The sequence below is a fragment of the Dreissena polymorpha genome, chromosome 1, assembly GCF_020536995.1.
Source record: "Dreissena polymorpha isolate Duluth1 chromosome 1, UMN_Dpol_1.0, whole genome shotgun sequence".
Taxonomy (NCBI): domain Eukaryota; kingdom Metazoa; phylum Mollusca; class Bivalvia; order Myida; family Dreissenidae; genus Dreissena; species Dreissena polymorpha.
The window spans coordinates 1,354,589-1,377,080 of NC_068355.1; the positions used below are offsets into that span (position 1 = coordinate 1,354,589).

The 22,492-nt window shown below is 35.1% G+C and overlaps 1 protein-coding gene across 1 annotated transcript; it reads left to right on the forward strand.

The window, feature by feature from the left end:
- Positions 1 to 2,198: 2,198 nt before the first annotated feature.
- LOC127864889 (GTPase IMAP family member 9-like) lies at positions 2,199 to 11,650 on the forward strand. The gene is made up of 3 exons (XM_052404780.1): positions 2,199 to 2,274; positions 5,352 to 5,488; positions 10,970 to 11,650. Exons 1-3 carry the CDS (start codon positions 2,199 to 2,201, stop codon positions 11,537 to 11,539), a joined length of 783 nt encoding a protein of 260 aa, XP_052260740.1. The 3' UTR covers positions 11,540 to 11,650.
- Positions 11,651 to 22,492: the final 10,842 nt, after the last annotated feature.

Here is a 22,492-nt window from a genome sequence, read left to right on the forward strand (position 1 = left end):
ACAACTGATGCCTATATCACCACAACGCAGATGAGAGATCGAGATTTCAAAACCACACCAAAGAAAAGCGACATCGTAAAACAACGCCTTTCACAATGAATTGAAGACCATACAACGTGGATAGCATGGGACATCACTGTGTTTACTCTCAAAGTGAACTCATGGTTCTATTGCTAAAGGAAGACCCAACGCCAGAAGATTTCAAAGGACAACAAGTGACGCAACACTGGACAAAATACTTATGATGTTAAACACTATAGAATGGGTGCATGTCGTTCATCTATATGACGTGTGTAGATAACGCATCCGAAGTCAACTATACTTTGGGACACTAAGCCACCAAAGGAATAAACTGCTTTAGTTAATACCTTGTGAGCATTATGACCAATAGAAGATCTTAATGTCCCGAGAGAAATGATGACGTTGGAACCAACAACAATCTACAACAACGATAAATGAAACAGAAACCACAATCAACAACGCAGTATAAACATCGGAAAGCAGATCTGAATCAACAAACGCATGCCAATCGCAATGGGCTAGTCTACAATTGGCTTATCTTCATGACAGCGGCAGTCACTTCAATGAAACATGGTATTCGACGCGATCTACAACTTCAAGACGACATGGACGACATCAGATGTACAGATGACCAACGATCTACATGTGATGTGATCCACTACATATCGATTGACATTTACATTGTTTAACAATTTCTAATGTTATTTATTTCAGCAGAGACGCTTGTCAATGAAATCTTATTGTTATCCGCATATTTTCCATCATTTGTGTGTGTTTATATGAATGTAGTTTTTTTCATTTATTTAGTTATTCAATAGTAAACATTTTAAAAGATTTTTTTTAAATCATAAAATATAAAAAAATCAAATTAAGGGGGAAAGTTGTGTAACATAACGCAAACAAAACGCATGTTTGGGGCATTGTTGGATTTATATAATGATCGAAATTCGAAATTAGTACCCGAACATAGAAGGTGCATATCGCTTGCTGTCGCGGGCTGGGCCCGTTGCGGGCTTCGCATGTATCTTGTATTTGACAAACATTTAGGAAACATTGTGTTGTGTTAATAAGCAGAAATAAAACGCATAGAAATCAGAAATGGACTTTGTCTACGTTTATGTATGTGTTACGGTACAGTTGCATACCTAAGTAATATCTTATTATTTTCAGATACTTAATTTATAACTGGTATTTATATTGCTCCAGAACTTTCTAAGTTGATGCAATGTACTTGGATCAGTTTTACATGTACATTATTCATGGCCAAGTTTGTTTTATTATTATTGTTTGTTATAACTGATTGAAACTGTGTTTGTATATCAAACCTTATATGCTATATTAATATAGATAATATGGATGTTATATTGATATACTAGTATATGTGGAAATAGTTGCATACGGTTATACATGTTTACATATGTAGACATTCATTGAATTATGCATTATGACACATAAAATTGATAAAACTGAGTAATTGTCTGTTCTATTTATGTTGTCGTCTTTAAATATGCTTGTATATTGGAGGCTGGAGGCCTTATGAAAATAATAGACCCTCCATCCAAGCACTTGTGCGATGGATGGGGGGCATTATTGGAAATAAGGCCGGAGGCCGAAATATACAAGGACCCACCATCGAATGGAAGAATTATGTTCTAATGTGCCCACCCTTTGTAGATTAAGAACCATATTGAATGTTTGAGTAGTTAACAGCAACATAAATTCTGACTTTAAAACCTATGAGTTTCCTCATGCAAGGTGTGGTCTTTATATAGCTGTGGTCACATGTGAATACGTCACAAAATTTCATTTTGTACATCAAAAGAAGCGAAATAGACTGGTCACTGGAGTGATATGCTTGTATATTTTCGGCCTACGGCCTTATTTCCAATAATGCCCCCCATCCATCGCACAAGTGCTTGGATGGGGGGTCCATTTTATGTGGTGGATTTGTGACTTAAACAAGTGAAAAAACACCAACACAACAGCAATAAAACCTGTATTTCAATATAATTATTTAATAACGTATTTTGTCTAACTTTATTTCAAAGACAGCATATACATGGATTTTTTTTTTTTTAAGATATGTCTTGTTCTTATGAATACATTTTGTTAAAATGTATGAAATCTAACAGCTTTTAAACACTTGACAATATTAAAATACTGGTTTACAATTCAGGATGTTGTGTAAAGAATGTGGAGCCAACCTGTCAGACACCACAAAGTTCTGTCCAGAATGTGGTACAAAGGTGAAAGGTAAGAACATTGTATTAATTTACATTATGCACTGTGTACATCATTTTCATAACTTTGATGAATAGTATACATTTATATATATATATATTTATACAACTAAACAAAGTAAACTTTAAGTTGCAATGATATTTTACAAAGGCTTGCAGGAAATCCACATAATCCGATTGTAAACTGCTGTCAATATACTGTTGATTGCTTCTGTCACATAATTTGAGGGGGATCACAAGCTTTAATCCTTCCTGATTAATCACTGCAGTAATAAGGTTGCCCATTCAAACAGTTAATTGGAAGATTTGCATGAAATAATCATGATAATGTAACAAGAACTTCCTATTTGTGGCACTGGGGCCTGATCACAATGACACATGACATTTGCAAAATGACTACATACTTGTACTTACTAGACATACATTTTCAAAATCATAACATTTTAATCACTTAATCCTCTGTATGTATATATTTTTATTCTGCATACAATATGTTCTATATGACTTGGACCTTTAGCAGAGAAGGCTGGTTCTTGCATTTGACACATCACCTGATGTTGGTTACTTAATATGCTACCTAATTTCATCCTTGTATAAGAGACATAACGTTTTGTCTGGGATGCAAATACAAATAATTTAATATCCTTGATACAAAAACAAATGCGCTATAAGTTTGACCTTTGCTTTGGACCTGTTGACCTAAAGCTTGCCTGAGACAACCAGAACAGTATTTTAATATTTAACTATAAGTAAATGGCATAAAACTAGGCCAGTAAAAATCATTTTTACCTTAAAGCAAGTAACACAGTTGTTGACAGCCAGTAGATTTCTTGCAAAAGTGATCATTTTCGCAGAATCATTTCATAAAACCAAAATGCATTTTACTAGTTTTGTTATTTGCTTGACAGAACCCCATCTCTAAATATAAACATTTAAACATATTGACCTTTCATTATCAACAACCCCAAAAAATGCTCTGCATACATGTATCTATTACAAAGAAATTTCTTGTTAACTTGCCTGTACAAAAGAAATAAGTATGTTTAATGTTTTTACTTTTTTGTTCTGTATCATATCTGGCAAGAGTAAGCAAAATTGTGAAGTTGTTTTTATTTTAAAGTCAAAACACTACTGTGCAATAATTTGTTGCTTTTATTTCAATATAATTATAATTAATCACCAATCTGCAATGGCTCAAAAAAGTCGATAAGCATGATCACTATTTAAACTATTTTATTATAAGAATTTGCTAGCTTAAAGCGGGCCGAGTTGATATTTCATGTTCATAACGGAATCCTCAAGACTACTATCAACCTGTGACATTACACTCTTTATGTCACGTGAGCGCCAATTTGACATGATTTCCACTTCCTCGCTTTTCAAAACAAAAAAGAACTACTAAATCACAGGTGATGGGCGCGTGGTCAAGTCACTTATACACTATCAATATGTCATAAAACAACATTTTTCATCATTTTGACAAAAACAAGTTCTGATATATTATATATATATACCTGCTAGGTATCTCTTGACACGGGAAAATCACCTACATCAACATGTTTAAGCCATTAAAACGCCTAAATGGCGGTCGATTTATGTAAACTATGTACCATTTTGTTGGGAAAGGTTGCCTCGTGACAAAAATGACCACGAACGGCACTTAATGGCTTAAAAATGTTGATGTGGGTGATTTTCCTGTGTCAAGAGATACCTACCTTGTATATATATATATATATATATATATATATATATATATATATATATATATATTATATCAGAATATTTTTTATGTCAAAATGATGAAAAATATTGTTTTATGAAATATTGATAGTGTTTAAGTTGCTTGGCTACGCGCCCAACACCTGTGCTCCGAGTCTGTGCATTAATTTTCATCCTTCAGGCGAGCCCATGCCTGGAGTGAATCATGTGGTTTTACATGTGACCCGCGCGTGTTTAAATTTAGATCATTTCTGTCCATAGACAGAAAATGAAAAGCCCCATTTTTGTACTGGTTTTGGGCATTTTTTGACCGAATTTGACCAAATGTTTTGCACATCTGACATAAATACCATCACATTTTGACTCATAATCACTTTTCTGCGACACATAACAAAAATGGGAAAATATACCAACATCAACTCGGCCAGCTTTAAGCAAAACCAATTCTATTATTTCACCCTTTTGCAGCTTACTATGTATGCAGTGAGATGGGAAAACATTCAGTTTATAGTGACAATATTTTTTGCACATGGCTGGGGCTACTTTTTGTGTCACATTCCATGTAATAATGCCAGTTTACTGGTGTATAAATTGTAAAATACATGTGCCTAAAATATATATGAAGGCCATATAAATATATATGTACATTGTACTTAATTATACAAAATGACTTGTCCGATGCAGTTTTTCTAGAACTGCATCTTGTCTTGTGTTTCATCGTATGTGCCTGTAAATATATAATAAAAACAAATCTAAATAATGGTAGCTTGACGCCTATATATTATGCAGGACCTTTTGATTAGATTAGTAGATTCCAAAGTAAACAATGCACAAGTGAATTTTATATGCATTTTGTTTTATACATTGTTTTTAGTACCTACAAATAAAAATTTATAAATTACGTAAAGATTTTTATTAAAAAATAAAATTACCCTGATATGTATGTAGTTAAAAAAAAAATGTCCATGTAAAAACAATTTGCAACTATGAATATGCAAATATGTATCAGCAACATGAATAAAATGAACACATTGTGATATATTGAACTGGCAAACTGCAGTGCATTTATGACAGTTTTTGGTAGAAATAATTTATTTAGCAAGAGAGGCAAAATAAATAAATGTGAGGTCCAAGCAACACAAATGTGCTCTCATGCGTATTTTAACTATCATACTTTTATTATTTTTAGAACCGGATGTACTGCCGAAACAAATGAGTTGTACTCAAGGTAATTAACCAATGGATTTCTAATCAAAAGTATATAATGAAGATTTCTGTATTAAATTGTAATTGAAAAAGCTCAAATTATTTAAATATATGATAATAGTCATGTCAGTCAGCAGATTATTTTATTTTCTTATATTTATCCAGATCTAAGAATACTTCTTGTTGGACACACTGGTCATGGAAAAAGTGCAACAGGGAACTCACTTCTGGGAATAACAAGAAACGAAGGCTTTCACGATGAATTGAGCCTAATATCTGTTACAAAGGAGTATAAGAGGAAGGTATGTTGGAAAAAGAATCATCAGTGAAATGTGGATTTTCACCTATGATGCTGTTTGTCATGTACAGATTAATTGTGTGGAACTAAATCATTATTCATGGGACAATAACTCCTTGAAAACTCACTGAGTGAAAAGACTAGCATTTGTCCACCCCTAAGGAATTCTTCATACAATTTATTCAAATTCATATAATTGATTCCTGTGATCTGACAGAAACAAAACATCAATTTAAAAAGTAATTGTATTTACTGAAGGAAAATAACTGACTGACAGATTCTAACGGCAGAGCATGTCCACCCAATTTATCCAATTAGGGCATTTGTGTATGAGATCTTGTACAGAAACAAAAAAGTTAATAGACAGACATATAGTAGGACCAAAGCAACTATAAGACAAATTTATTTCAGTCCCTTGCAAACACTTAAAATAATCATTTGGACTGTCTGACTAACAAAGTGGCACCAACAAGCTTCATCCACCATTTGACAGGATTACAAGTAACTTCTACACTGTTAACATGCTTTAACATGACTGAAGCTATTGTCTAAATAGCAAAACTTTAAAATTAAAGCTTCATTTTATTTTTCTTATTTTACCTTGAACTTCCACCTGGGGTCTAAGTTTGTCTGTGCTCCACTTCCTCACTTAGGCTTGTAACTTCTGACAAGTTCTTTGAAAATCTGTGTTGTTCTTAAGACTAGGTTTTGACCTTTGATCTTTACTTTTGATCCAAACTTAAGGGCCTTGATCTGGTATGTGACACAATTCTTGTCACTACTGCAAATGTATACATGTATATTTAACAAGAAATATCTTTAAAAAAGATAAACGGCGTTGATTCACAGTGGTCAGTGTTAATGAACGATCAAAAGTTATTTCAATAAGACCAACAATAGTGAATACCTTTTTTCTGCCCAGTTCTTAGCTGCTTCACACGCAAATCGATTACGGGGTGTTGCACAAGATTTTGTGGCTTATTTAGCTTTATTAGATACTAATACTCAGATATCTATATTTACAGAATAGAAAAACACATGAAGCATGAAAATAAAGTTTAATGAAAGCATATAGGTCAGGTGGCAACACTCCAATCTTATTTGATTTCATTATTAATAGTATCATGAATTACCGTGCTCATGCTAAATAAATTGGTCTAAATGGATAAATATTTCTAATTAAATTAATCAAAATTGGTCCTTAACATGCAATTGTTGAAAACACATTATAAATCTATGATTGACATACAATAATAATATCACGAATATCTTTATTATTTTGGTCTCTATCTGATCAAAATAAACCTCAAGTGCACATAGTTTACGCAATAGCGTTTATATAACAATTTCTGTAACTGACGCAAACTGACCTGAATACCTTCAAGTGGGAATTGCAATGCATTAAAGGGCCAATGCCGATTTTATAACGAAAAATGCTGTTTTATAAATATGTATCTTCTAAAACAAGTGGAATCATCAAGAGCAATGGCAACAAGTATTATGATACTAAACAAGAGGGCCATGATGGCCCTGTATCGCTCCACTGTTTTTTTATGCGAAAAAAGCGTGCAATGCACATGAGTTGAAATGTACTCAAGCATGTGACTTTCTCTTTCCTTCTGAAGAGTTTGTTTTCGTTTTGAAAACAGGACTTCCGGTGCTCATGATGAGCAATTTCTCCTTTTATCACAATGATTTCTACCCCACCCAGCCAATTTATAAATAGTCCTTTACAATATTATTTCTCGTCTGCAATCTCTTTCAATTTGGGGCAGTCCAAAATGTGTCGTTTGGTAATGGGTTAACATTTATGGATAGTTAACATGTTGGTCTACCTTTCACGCTCGACATGTATGCATTTATCTCTTATAATTAAAAAGTTATTCCAAGTGTATTTTGATAAACTTTTAGTTTGAGAAGAAAATAGTTTATTCATCCCATAATGAATAAATAGCAAAAACGCATAAACATGCAAAGTTCAACGACTTCCTTTGGCCATGTTTTTTGACGAATCAAATTTTCTTAAACAACTTTTTAATGGGAGCCCTCAAGGGATAAATTTGGCCCCAGGGGCATAATTTGAACAAACTTGGTTGAGAACTATAAGATGTAACTACATACCAAATTTGGTAGCCCTAGGCCCAATGGTTATGGACAGGAAGATTTTTAAAGTTTGCACAAAAGAGGCTTTATATAAGCATATGTTCAGTTTTGTGACCCCCGGGGCAGGGTCAAATTTGAGCCCAGGGGAATAAATTGAACAAATCTGGTAGAGGACTATTAGATGTCACTATATACCAAATTGAGTAGCCCTAGGCTCTATAATAATGAACAAGATTTTTTAGGTTTGCACAAAATAGGCCTTATTTAAGCCTATGTTCATTTTTGTGACCCCCCGGGGCAGGGTCAAATTTGACCCATGGCGCATAATTTGAAAAGACTTGGTAGGGAACTTTAAGATTTTAATACATACCAAATTTGGTAGAAATAAGCCCAATGGTTATGGACAAGAGATTTTTGAAGTTCCATTTTGTGACCCCTGGGGAACGGTCAAATTTTATCCCAGGGGCTTAATTTGGACAAACTTGGTAGAGGACTATAAGTTGTCACTACATACCAAATTTGGAAGCCCTATTCTATAAGGTTATGGACAAAAAGATTTTTTAAAGTTTACACAAAATAGGCTTTATATAAGCATATGTTCATTTTTGTGACCCCTAGGGCAGGGTCAAATTTGACCCCAGGGGTATAATTTGAACAAACAAAGTAGAAAACTATTAAATGTCACTACATACCAAATGTGGTAGCACTAGGCCCAATGGTTATGGACAAGAAGAATTTTAAAGTTTGCATTAAATAGGCTTTATATAAGCATATGTTCAATTTATTGACCCCCAGGGTGGGGTCAAATTTGACCCCAGGGGCATAATTTGAACAAATTTTAAAGAGGTTCACCACAGGAACATTTTTGATAAGTTTTATCAGAATTGGACTTGTAGTTTAGGAGAAGAAGATGTTTAAAGAAAAATTTAACGCATGCACGCATGACGGACACAGGACCATGACATAAGCCCCGCTGGCCTCTGGCCAGTGGAGCTAAAAACGATGATCTTGTTTTATGTACACTGCTCGGGTATTTCCGCCACCTATTTTGGTTGTGACGTCACATTTACACAACGCCCATGACACGGACACTCGTCCATTGTTATTACTGATCGATGCGTGAACACTTCACGCTTTATATCAAATTTTACACTCAATATCGTGTGATGTTAATTCAGTTCTTTTTATACAAGTTTTATTAAAAACATGTGCTTTTTCTGACTATGTTTAAAATGTTTGATGTAGCTTCATTCAGTGTTACTACAATTGATTAATAAAATTGGTAGACGGCAATTGACGCTATTCAGTTTTATTCATGTGTTAATTTTCACTTTTGAACTCTACATGTGACCTTGACAATTGAGGTAGGGAGACAGTTGCCACATTCCACAAATTGTCTTGTTTTATATTAAACTTGTGCAAAATTCACCAATTATGTCACAGATAAAAAAAAACAATATCAAAACACTAAAACAGGTCTGGTCTAAGAACGCTCTTATAAATAGTTCAAATATGTATGGATGAATCGAGTCTGGCTGGTTGACCTGTTTCATTTCTTTTCCATCCTTCTTTTGTGTTTCTGTTCTGTACCTATAGATATATTATCAATACTATCTAATAATGCAAAATGAGCCTCGAAATCTGGTGCAATACCTTGAATAGATTTGCGCATGATGCAGCTAAGAACTGCACAGATGAAGACATTTGCTACCGTATCTTTGATCTCATTGATATAACTCTTTATCTTTTACAAACACCAACCACAATCAACATATATCTTTTTTTAAAGATATTTCTTGTTACCTTGTCATATAATTACAATTATGCAAGAGACCTCCTCAATAAATGAGGAAAGGCTGCAGGCTTGCATGACATTTGTGGAGCAATAGTGGTGATCAAAATTATATGAATAATTCTTTTCAAATCAAAGAGTTACATTAAAGCATTACACAAAAGTCAATATTAATGTGCGGTTTAAAATAATCATTTTAGAGTTTTAATTGACTGTTTTCATAAATAAGTTAAAGATAGTTGTATGCGTCTGTTTATTATTTTTACCTTTAATTAATCTCCGAAGGTTGGAAAAATGGATGAGTTCCAACAATATTTTGTTTTAGAAATATGCACTAGCGCAAAAAACATACACACACAATTTCAGTGAAATATCTTTTTTTTTAATTACATTTATTGAACTGCATGAACAAGCTTTTATTTTTCAATAATAGTAACCTTAGCTTTGGTACAACTGGTCATTAATGCAATCCAAATTTGGTCTGCATGTGAGTTTTAAATGATTGGCCCCATATTAAATGTTAAGCTAGAACTTCATATTTTATCTGAACTGTCCAAAAGATTGGTTGATGCATATCACATATACTGGTATTGACCCTTAAGAACCTGATTGCTGTTTTTCTGTTTTGTGATCTTGACCTGACTGACCATAAATGAAATGCCTAAGACTTCAAATAATCTACCTGCACCCACAATTTCAACGAAATGACTCCATCTAAACTCTAATAATTGATCAGAAGCTGTTTTTCAATTTGAAGTTACAGTGACATTGTCTTTAACTAGGCCCAATTAAACCCCAAGCTAGGTCTCCATGAGAGCTTGCTGTATCCAAAGATACATCAAGATTGATCAATGCACACTTTTAATAAAGACTGGAAACCATGCACCTGTTTTATGCCACCATTCTGCCATACCCCATCTTATTACAAGGATAAAATGAAAACCTGGTTTACAATCTTCTGGGCCACATCTACAATCAATAAGACAAGAACATATGTGAAACTGAATGATGCTCCCCAATGATGCACTTTGTCAATTTATGGGTTAAAGCCATTGGAAGATAAACAAACCGGATCAATGACATTGTGAGTGCATGCAGTTTTCATGTCTGGATCATTGAGTGTCAAACATTTCAGCAGAAACAAATTGTCATTCAAATGACAATAACTCCCTTATAAATTGCATATTCAGAATGACCTGCCAATACGCACATGTCGATCCTACAAGAAAATTTCCTCTAACTGAAAAAGTATTTGAAAATGATGGTCATCTCCACACTACAGTAATGCTTCATATGAAGTTTCATTAAATTCCGATCATTAGTATCCAAGTTGTGACTGATGGAAAGAGGAAAGATAATTAGATGGAAGATTATAGACGGACATCATGTAGAACAGGAACAATAATTCGGGATATTCATCTCAGATTCACAAAAAGCTTAAGTCCATCAAAATTAGAATTATAATGGCTACTGTATGCCCCCCTCCCCTCCTTTGGAGAGTATAGTAATGTTGTTACCTTTCCTGGTGTATCATGCTTTAAACATTTAATGTTGATTCTCATTGATAAAATAGTATCAACTGTATTACAGGTGGAACAAAGATTTGGAAGAAAATTAGAAGTTGTAGACACACCTGGCATTTTTGACACCTCATTCGATGACAAAACTGTGTGCCAACAAATAGCACAGTGCATTGGATTGACATTACCAGGCTTCAATGCTATCTGCTTAGTGCTACGTCCAGATCGATTTTCAAAGGAAATGGTCGAAACTGTTGAATTGTTCTTCAAATTTTTTGGAAGGGGTGTTGATGCATATGCATTCGTCATTTTAACTTACATGGAAACAGAAGAAGCAATGAAAAACTACATAAAAGGAGGAGAAGCAAAGCCTGATGATGAAGGACAAAAGGCATTTCAAGTCCTTAGAAAACGATGTCAAGACAAACTGTTGTGCATTGATAACAAAGCCTCTAAAAATGTCAAAGAACAAATGGTTTGGAATATTTTAACAGCAATAGATGAAGCCAATGCCAAAGCATCAAGGCCATACTTCCAAAACAGACTAACCAGAAGTATTGAACACAGAGCTTTGACAGACTATTATCTGACCAGTGGTTTGGGATCAAAGAGGTCCACAGATGGTAATCACTATTTTTAAGTCCCAATAAGCATTTGCATCATAACATTTAGGCCATTTGTTTGACATTTCTTAACATTAAGCATAATCAACATCAATGAACAACACGGCACAAAGCTCCTGTTTACAACTGAAGCCCTACTTTAAGTCTTCTGAGCAGCTTTGTTTATGTTTGGGTAATAAATATAGTTGGTTACCTAGTGTTCTTTAACACCAAATTACCTAGATTTGTGTTGAGACACTAATATTGGAACAATTCTTCTGACCATATTAAATGAAGATAATTCAAACAAGATCTCCAGTGTAAACACGCTATTTCGGCATTGTATCCTTAAGTCTTACAAAAGCATTTTTATCCCTGCCGAAAAAAAAAATTCGGAGGGGATATAGTAATAGTCTCCGTCCGTCTGTCTGTGAGTCTGACCGTCTGTGCGTACGTCCTTCCTTCCGAAACTTTGTCCAGAGCATAACTCCAAATGTATTCAATAAATTTACTTTAAACTAGAATATAAACAGATGGAAACTAGGAGAAGTGCAGTGACCAAGAACCATAACTCTATCTACCTTAGTTATTAATTATCTCCCTTTATATAATTTCAAAGTAATTTTTTGTCCGGAGCATAACTCTAGATCTACTAAAGGGAATTACTTAAAACTTGAAATACACTGTAACTCCAATATAACGCGCTCCGTTATAACGCTGAATCTAATATAACGCGGAGGGTGCTTGGATCCCTTCCATTTGATTTCTGATTCAAATCTGTAATATGCAACTTCATGTATTTTCAGACAATTCAAAGATGGCGGCAATCACATGTTGATTGCTTTATTCAACCGTCCGTTGAACTGATTATAATCGCCTCGAGGTTAAATAACACCGACAGCTAATTGGTGTTAATTTGTTGTGTAATGTCACTAAAGGTGTGAAAAACTCGCGTGTCAGTGTTTATTACATGTATTCCTCATCAGAGCGGTTCAGTGCGATAATTTCCATAAGTTAAGTGCAAGCGGGATAGTTATAAAATTAAAGTAATTCAAAACGATTGAAACATTCTTACTTTGATATGGTTGCAGTTTGACTATATTAAATGAGCGGCTGTGAAATATACTGCCTACTGTATAAAACAACTTTTTCTGTCATTTCATTATAATTCTAGTATTACGTCATTTAATTTTTCAGTCCGTGTATAAGAAATTAAATAATGCAGACGATTTATTTACATGCGAACGCAGTGTACCGGTAATTGTTAACAGAGTTTCACTTTCATTTTGCGCGGTATCAGAAAGTCCCCGGGAAACACGTTTTTGCATGCGTATGACGCAATAATTTTTTTTTTGTACACGAGTCGTATTGCATTCAATCTAAATTTAAAGTCGCTCGTCCAATGAAAGCTCTGCCCCATAATGCACTGTACTCTTAACACTTCTGATAATGGCATATATGTGTACAGTTGTGTTTACGAATTTCTTAAACATATATCGTCATTAATGTTCAAGATTATTATTTTTTAAGTGATGTTGCAATTTATTGGATTATTGGATAAATGTGCACATAAGAAAAGCGGTATGTATACTGTTATCGATACGATTCAGTTTATATGCATGTATTTGCGTCAACACAGCATGGCAATATACATGACCTATATTATAGGCTATTCTATACCTGTTTTTTATAGCGCCCTGCAGTAAATGAGCTCAAAACCTATAACGCGGATCCCTTATAAAGCTGTTTCGCGGCTTGGACCCCATTGACGTCGCTATATTGGAGTTACAGTGTATAAACAGATGGCAAGTAGGAGAAGTGCAGTGACTAAGAACCATAACTCTATCTACCTTAGTTTTTTAAATTATCTCCCTTTATTTAATTTCAAAGTAAATTTTTGTCGGGAGCATAACTCTAAATTTACAGTAGGGATTTACGTTAAACTTAGAATATAAACAGATCTCAACTAGGAGAAGTGCAGTGACCAAGAACCATAAATCTATCTACCTTAATTTTTGAATTATCTCCCTTTATTTAATTTCAAAGTAAATTAAATTTTTGTCCGGAGCATAACTCTAAATCTACTGAAGGGATTTACTTGAAACTAGAAATATACAGGTGGCAACTAGGAGAAGTGCAGTGAACATGAACCATAACTCTTTCTGATGTAGTTTTTGATTTATCTCCCTCTATTTTTTTATTGTTTTTTTTAAATAATAGTTTGTTTATTTATAATTTTAAATTATATTTAATATAATTTTATAGTAATATTTTAGCTTATCAATTTTTAATTTCTCCTTGTATCTAATTTTACAATAATATTTTAATTTGAACACTGAAGTATTCACTGTAAAATGAATAGATGAGTTTTAGGAAAAATACAGTGATGAAGAACAGTAACTGTTTATAGTCTTCTTTTTTAATTACCTCCCTTCTTTCATTTCCATATATTTTCTTCTCTACAGCATAACTCCAACACTATATAACTTCAAAAAGCATGGGGATAATTAAACATCACCTTAAATAAGTATCATTTAATTTTTGAATTTGATTTTGTCTCATAGAATTTCTTTCTGTCTTAAATGAGATTTTGAAGCCATTATGTTATTAATATCATACCATTTTGGAGTGTAATCTAGAACACCATTTTTGAATGAGTCAGAGCTTCTTATGTTCTTGCAGATTTTTTTTTAAAGGTATCCAATGACCAACCTGCCTTCTTTATGATTAATGATATTAGGACATGATATGCAATCTCTTACTGAAAAACGCACCATAATGGGCTCTTAATTCTTTGACATCATCAATTCCTGTTTTCATCATACTTGTTTGAATCCAATATAATGAGGTGAATGTAATAACAGTACTGCTTCATATAAATGTATCAATTTATGTACCTTATTTATGAGTTTCTGATATTGTTTTAATACAATGTTGCACAACAACTGCAGTCCTTACCTTTTTATTATTTACAAAAATTACAAATGTGATATTTAACCGGTAGGGCATTTGTAAATGAAAAAAGCATACCAAGCTTCAAAGTAAAATCCTTCAATTTTAAATATATTACTTGAGAAAGATTTGTGAAGGACATGTATTTTAAGCATTACTTGCACATACCATATGACTGTGTAGCTTGGTTTAGGAGGCTTTAGATTGAACATTCATTTTCTATACCAAATTATCAATGGATGAGCCCCAATCCAATCCCCTAGAAGCTGAAGTCTTAACAAGAAAAAGAACCTCTTCCAGTGTGTAAACTGTCATAATTTAGGCAATTATTGAATTAATCTGTTAAAAATTCAATTACTTATGTGACATTTATTTCAGAAATTATAATTTGAGTTTCATTACTGTGACAGTAGAATTCTATATTGATGTGAATACTTGGACTTAAAATAATGTTTGTTCCCCCATTATTTAGAGCACATAAGTATGCTTTTTTTCTGATTTTTTCCATGACCGTTTGCATACAATTAGTTTTATTTTTTTCCTTAGAGGATGTTCCATATCCCAATTTTGAAGCTGGAGAATCTGATGAAGTATTATAATTATTACCAGTATATCTACCAGAATATCAATCAAGTGCGGATACCATGCATACATTCGCCACAATTGTGTGATGAGAATGCATATTGTCTGATCCTGTGTGTCTCATATGACTGAAGAAAAAAATATTAACACAATTTCACTGGCTCCAATCAAATGGGAAAGCATTTATGTACTATGCTTCTGCATCTTGTGTCCATGAAAATTAACATGGTAAATGTGCATTTAATCTAGAGGGAATAAGATCCACATAAAAGATTCCCCATCAAAGACATGGTATTAAGATTCTGTAAATATAATTTCCATTCCTGTTTGACGCAAAATGTTCTTAAAACCTCATCTGCTTCACAGCTCAATGATCCTGCAAAAGCGAGTATGTTTCGTGATTTTTTCACATTTAAACATATGCGAGTCTTAAGACTCACTGGACTAAAAATGTTTGAGTCCAAAACTGAAAGAAAGAGTCTTGAAAACGGATGACAGGGTCCAAGCCACACAACAGCAATATTAACGCATTATGAGTTCTGAGCTCCTTTATTGCCATGTTGCGTTGTATTTTTCCATATAAACCCTACCGTATTGATAACAGTACACAAACCGCCTTTTGAATGTTCATATACATAGCATTGTTCTATTGTGTCCTACGCTGTCATGCAAAACATGTGCTTCCCGGAGACTTTCTGAAAACGAGCAAAAAAGAAAGTGAATTTCTGTTATACCTCAGTCACAAATACAGACCGATCACCATTCAATCAGCGGATGACGTATTTTTCCGCTCATCAGGCTGGCGTCCGGCGGATGATCACAAGAATATCAGGTCTTTTTGTAGCATAGGGTGGCGTCCAGATGAATTTTAAGTCTCACTTAAAATTTTACTTGAAGTAGGGCCTGCGAAGGAATCAAGTTGAGATCGAAACAAGAGATGTGTTTGTCAGAAACACAATGCCCCCTATTGCGCCGCTTTGAAATAATTTGTTTTTAATTTTTGTTTGACCTTTGACCTTGAAGGATGACCTTGACCTTGAATTTCCACCACTCACAATGTGCAGCTTCATGAGAACGCCGCTTTGAATTTTTTTTTTTTACCTTTGATCTTGAAGGATGACCTTGACCTTGAACTTACACCAATCAAAATGTGCAGCTTCATGAGATACACATTCATGCCAAATATCAAGTTGCTATCTTCAATATTGAAAAAGTTATGGCCAATTTTAAAGTTTTCGGACAGACAGACGCCATAAATTTGACATTTGACCTTGAGCTTCACCTTTCATCACTCAAAATGTTCAGCTCCATGAGATACACATGCATGCCAAATACCAAGTTGCTATCTTCAATAGTGAAAAAGTTATGGCCAATGTTAAAGTTTTCGGACAGACAGACGCCATATATTTGACATTTTAATTTGAAGGATGACCTTGACCTTCACCTTTCACCACTCAAAATGTTCAGCTCCATGAGATACACATGCATGCCAAATATCAAGTTGCTACCTTCAATAGTGAATAAGTTAGGCCCAATGTTAAAGTTTTTGTACGGACTGACAGACTCCATATATTAGACATTTGACCTTGAAGGATGACATTGAACTTGACCTTTCACCACTCAAAATATGCAGCTCCGTAAGATGCACGTGCATATCAAATGTCAAGTTTCTATCTTCAATAAAGAAAAAGTTATGGCCAATGTTAAAGTTTTCGGACGGACAGACGCCATATATTTGACATTTGACCTTAAAGGATGACCTTGACCTTCACCTGTCACCACTCAAAATGTTCAGCTCTATGAGATACACATGCATGCCGAATATCAAGTTGCTATCTTCAATAGTGAACAAGCTATGGCCAATGTTAAAGTTTTGGACGGACGGACAGACGCCATATATTAGACATTTGACCTTGAAGGATGACATTGACCTTCACCTTTCACCACTCAAAATATGCAGCTCCGTGAGATGCACATGCATATCAAATGTCAAGTTTCTATCTTCAATAATGCAAAAGTTATGGCCAACGTTAAAGTTTTTTTTCGGAAGGACGGACGAATGGACTGACAAACACACATACTGACACACTGACATACACACATACTGACACACTGACGGACAGTTCAACTGCTATATGCCACCCTTAAAGCATGGTTATCGCCTGGCAATCGCCTGACATTGGATTTATTGAACATGTATCGGCAAAAGTAAAGGTACTTCCCAGGGGCTTATACATTGGTCGGAGACTGTCTGATTGCTGGAGGGCCTCTGCATTATGGATGATGCTCCTTATGATACACATACATTGAATATGATCTTTGGTGCATGCCAGGCGTTAACCATGCTTAAAGTTGTCACTCATCGGACGATGGATGGACAGCTCTGATGTGTCCAGTCTTCCCGATACCTGGAGATCGGACACAGCGGCCGGTGACTGGATTATTTGTGACTGAGGCATTAGCAATTACCCTGCGTTTGCATGTAACTATATCGTCTGACTTACTCATTTAATTTATCTTTACCTTTTACATTTGAAATTGCATTTTAGCAGACTATATTCAAATACATATTGTCTCCAAATATTAATTAAATGAAACATGCCTTGTAAACTTGTCAAAGCTGTCAATGATTCAAATGATCGATCGCACATATTAATTTATAGTAACAGTATAAGAAGGTGAAACATGGATGGGCACATGTTATTTTCCTCACATTTATTTGAATAAAACAATAGATTATCACACTTAATCTGTCAAATGCCCCAGTAATGGTTAGTCTTATTGATTATAATTTAGCAATAAGGCAATCATCACAAAGGTCGCAGCCATGTTTGAATTTCAAGAAAAAGCTTGTGAACGAAATGGAATGTTGGAGAAAAACGGGCGCCAAGACCCTTAGCCGCATTATATTGGATGCTGCGTTATAACAGAGTGCCCTACAGTGTTTTTACAGTGTAAATGAAAATTATAAAAGAGCTTGGTATACGTACAATATACAACAACTTATGTTATTTGTATATTTTATATTATGCAAAATAAAAATCCAGACAAAAATATTGGTCCAATTAATTTATTTAATGATTTTACATTACAATATTGAGGAAACATGGAAACAAGGCAACAACAATGCAAATGGTCATATAGTACATAAGAAACGACACTAACTATATTCTGCCTAAAGCTGCAGATAGCTAACCAGTCCATGACGAGAGGTGTGTTAACTTCATCACTGTTTATTCGATGGAAACGGTAAAAACTTAAAATACATAATAATACAGAGACTGAGAATGATATCTAATAAACCTATACCAAGCGATACTTTAACGGCTATTAAATTGTACCGTAATAGTTATAAGATCTCACAATATCATCTAAATGTAAAAAAAATAACCTGGACCTGGAAAGTACGTTCGTTGGATTCTAAGATCTTCCAAGCCCTTCAGGGAATCTCTCCAGGTCGTCCATTTGTCTAGTTTGTTCGTGGAGAGAAGTGCATCCCAATCTACTGGACCAATCATTAGTTCTCTGAGGATCAATTTTCCAGTGATAACAAATGGTGCGACAAAGCCTATGGGATCATAAATGCTGTTGATGGTGGAAAGCACTCCACGACGGGTGAAATCTTCCGCTTCAGTTGACACCTTAAATACAAAACTGTCACAATGAATATCCCAGTGAAGTCCTAAGCTACGTTGCAGAGGTAGGTCTTCAGAAGACAGATCAATTTCGGCAAGATCTTTGGCAAGATCGTCGGATGGAAAGGTGTCCAACACCTCAATTCTATTTGAGGCAATCTTGTGTAGCCGTATGTTTCCATTCGCCATCAAGGCGTCTTGCGTTCTTCTGACCAAATCAATAGCATCCTTTACTGAAGGTTTGGACGTCAGGCCGTCATCTACATAAAAATCGGAGCACACGAAACTTCTTACGTCCGCTCGGAACTGGGCCTCACTGTTTGCCACTGCATTTCTAAATCCATAGTTAGCAACTGCGGGTGAGGGTTTATTGCCCAAATATGAGCACACATGCGGTATTCCACAAGTTCGTTATGAGGATCATTGTCTTTATACCAGAAGAAATGTAAATAGTTTCTGTGTTTGACATCAACTAGGAAACAGTAAAACATCTTCTCAATGTCAATTGTTATCGCTATGGGTTCCTTTCTGAATCGAATAAGCACACCTAAGAGACTGTTGGTCAGGTCGGGACCCGACAACAAAACGTCATTCAAAGAGACACCCATATACTGAGCAGAGGGGTCGAAAACGCCACAAATTGCATTTGGCTTTTTTGGATGGTATACTCAAAAATGGGCAAGTAACAACACTCCTCGTTCTCCTCTACATGTGGTGCTAATTCTGCATGTCCAGCATCTATTATATCTTTCATGAACGTTACAAAGTGTTAATTTTTTTTTGGATTTTTCATCAAATTGGTGTGTAACATCCTGGCTCTGTTGAACGCTTGGGGTCTATTATTTGGCAGTTTTGCTCTGGGTGAGGATTTGAACGACAGTGGTGCTGTCCAATTCCCGCTTTCAGATAAGTACATTTCATTGTCCATCATAGTTAAGAACTCCCTATCCTCTACTGACAGTCCGATTTTCTCATTGTCCCTACTTTTTAGGAAAATATCAGGTGGGGAGTGTGTTGTTACATAAATAATGGTTATGTTTAACCTACGATCGTATAGTGGTTTAAGGCTTTATTGTGCTCACTTCACCAATGTGATTATGGTGGTTTTTCAATCGCAATTGTAGTTTTGTGGCCTTAGATGCCTTTTGAAGGCAATAGCATTGATACTTTATGAGAAAAGTGGACCTAAACGCAAAACTTAAACGGACGCCGACGCCAAGGTGATCACAATAGCTCATAATTTTTTTCAAAAAGTAGATGAGCTAAAAATAAATGTCTGTAAAAGAAGTCTTGTTTCATCTTGTTTAAACTTTAAACAACTTTACTGCATCTGAACACACCAACTGCATGCCTATATTTGGAAATCTGGAAATCTGGATGAATTAATTGAGAGATCAACCGAAACTCCTTAAGGGCTCACACACGAGAGATGACGCAGCTTCTGCAGCCAAATGATCAGTTTTTAGAGATAACAGAGCATTGTGAGGGTACAGAATCTTTGAAGAATATTTAACATGGGGGGGAAGGGTGGGTGTGTGAGCCCTTAAGGAGTTTGCAGTTGATGAAATTGTGATCAACCTTCAACTTAGGTAAGTCTCGGTTAATCTCTCAATTTCATCTCCTGCATAACTCCCTCAATGGGCCCCAAGCGAGATTTTAGAGATTCCTCAAAGATTATGTTGTTTAAGGTGTCTAATAAAAAGAACTAATAAGTTGACAATCACTTTCTATGTGTATTACAAAATAACTAAGAAACAATTAATATGTGAAATATATACACAAAATACATCCACATAAAATATCAATGAATACATATGTCATGTTAGATGATAATTACTGATTTAATCCAGCATGGATGATTGATAGGTGTTGGGCTCTTCAATACATTTATTATAGAATTTAGCAAATGTTTTGGCATTAGACCAGTCTGCCGTGTCCATGATGGTTTGCAATGGAATACCCTGGGCTTTTGATGTTGCTGCAGCCCTAGTACTATGTGGCTGATAATTGTCCCCCACCCCTGCTTTTGTCAAAACAGATTTAACCCATCTACTTATAGTACTTGGAGAAGCTGTTTTGTGTGGCTTTAATGTAGTTATCATAAGATACTCTCCCACTCGAATGACGGTACCTCTGGTACTGCCCTTGATGTTGCCCCTGATGGTGCCCTTGCTGTTGGTATGGCCTTTTGAATGGAATAGTTTTCGTGAATCTCTGGTTTGCATGGCCTAAAAAAGGCCTCTTTGTGACAGTTGCTTGTTTCACGCTTGAGTATGTTACGTTGATTTTGTTGGTTGATTGCTGTTTGATTGTTTCCTCAAGCTTGTTGCCAAAAAGTAGCTCTGATGTTGATTCGAGGTTAGCTATTGATTTGTATTTTGGTGTTAATTCCTTTTTAATTCGTTCTCTTCTGGTGTGAATGTTTTCCGCAATGGAGGATGTTATCAGCTTGAAAGCATCTGACAAGTGGCTCGTTAGTGACGAATTCGGACTATTTTGAGCCTCTCCCAGGGCCTATATCAAGGGCACTGCCACTTGTGCCAATGAGGAATGGCACCTTTGCAACACATAGTCTTGTCCACTTTTGGAATTTGTAATGATTTGACATTCCTTGGCCGCTCGTGTCTATTTTGTATTTCTTTAATTTTTTCATCATTTCGTTTGCTTGTGATTGCTCTGTTTGTGATTCTGGCCAACTTGCCGTCTATGTCGTCTCCTTCTTCAGAGACGTCTTCAAAAAATATGTCCAGTTCATCGAACAATTCGGTGGTATTTATATTCGAGTTACTTGGACCACTCGTCAAATATTCGTCGACGTCACTGTCCGAATTATCGCTTTCTTCGATGGGCGGATCCATGGGTTTCTTTGTTCCTTTCGAGCCACATGGTTCGTTATCATCGGTTGATTTCCGTTTTAAACGGTTTACTTCATCTTTCAGTTCAACCATCGTTTCATCCATTTCCCCGACTGACTTCGCAATTTGCGAGAATTCTTCCATTCTTTGTTCTAATTTGTCTAGAACTTCTTGCCCCCTATTTGAAGTGGACTGTTCCACGATTTGTTTGTGTTTCTTAGGGGCCTCCGACGGGGGTTTCGACATTGTGTCCGGCAACGAGTTTGTTGCCATTGTGGGCCTATAAATAAAACCAATCATGTGATAAGCTTATTTTAATGAAAAACTAAACACTGCTTTTAATTCGAGTGTTTAAACTAAGCTGGTTATCTGTATCGCGATCAAAATTTTATTTTGACTGGGTTTTACCCATATTATAAATAGAATTCGCATTCCGCTTAAGAGGTAAAACTAGCAATAACTGCCATTATTGAGCGTATGTAAATCGCAATTGCTTAGCATGGCCAGCGACTTGTTGCGGCCCCTTTTACATTTGTATGCTAGGGCAATAAGTAGAGCGTATGTAAAACATCCCTTATGGACATAGTCCATTCTCTTACTCGTAATTGGTTTGAGATTAAAATGCCTTTCACGCGTGTTTATCATGTTCACTTGGATTTACCCAAGGAAGGTTATGCCTTTCAGGCTACCATCCTAAATTGGATGGATTTTATTGCGCTTGGATTTAGACACAAATTGGATTTCATCCTGAATAATGCCTTTCAGGCTGGAATCTAGGTCATCCTTGATTCCTGATATTAGCCTCGACGTAAGTTGAATCAGCTTAATATTATGTTTCTATCTGACAAATCTCAAAATAACTTACACAAATGTTCGCTTATAATGATTTTGATGCTTATGTATAAACTTACCCAGTGTAATCAGTGTCAATCTCACTGAATTTAATTTTTAAAGATCTCTAATAAAA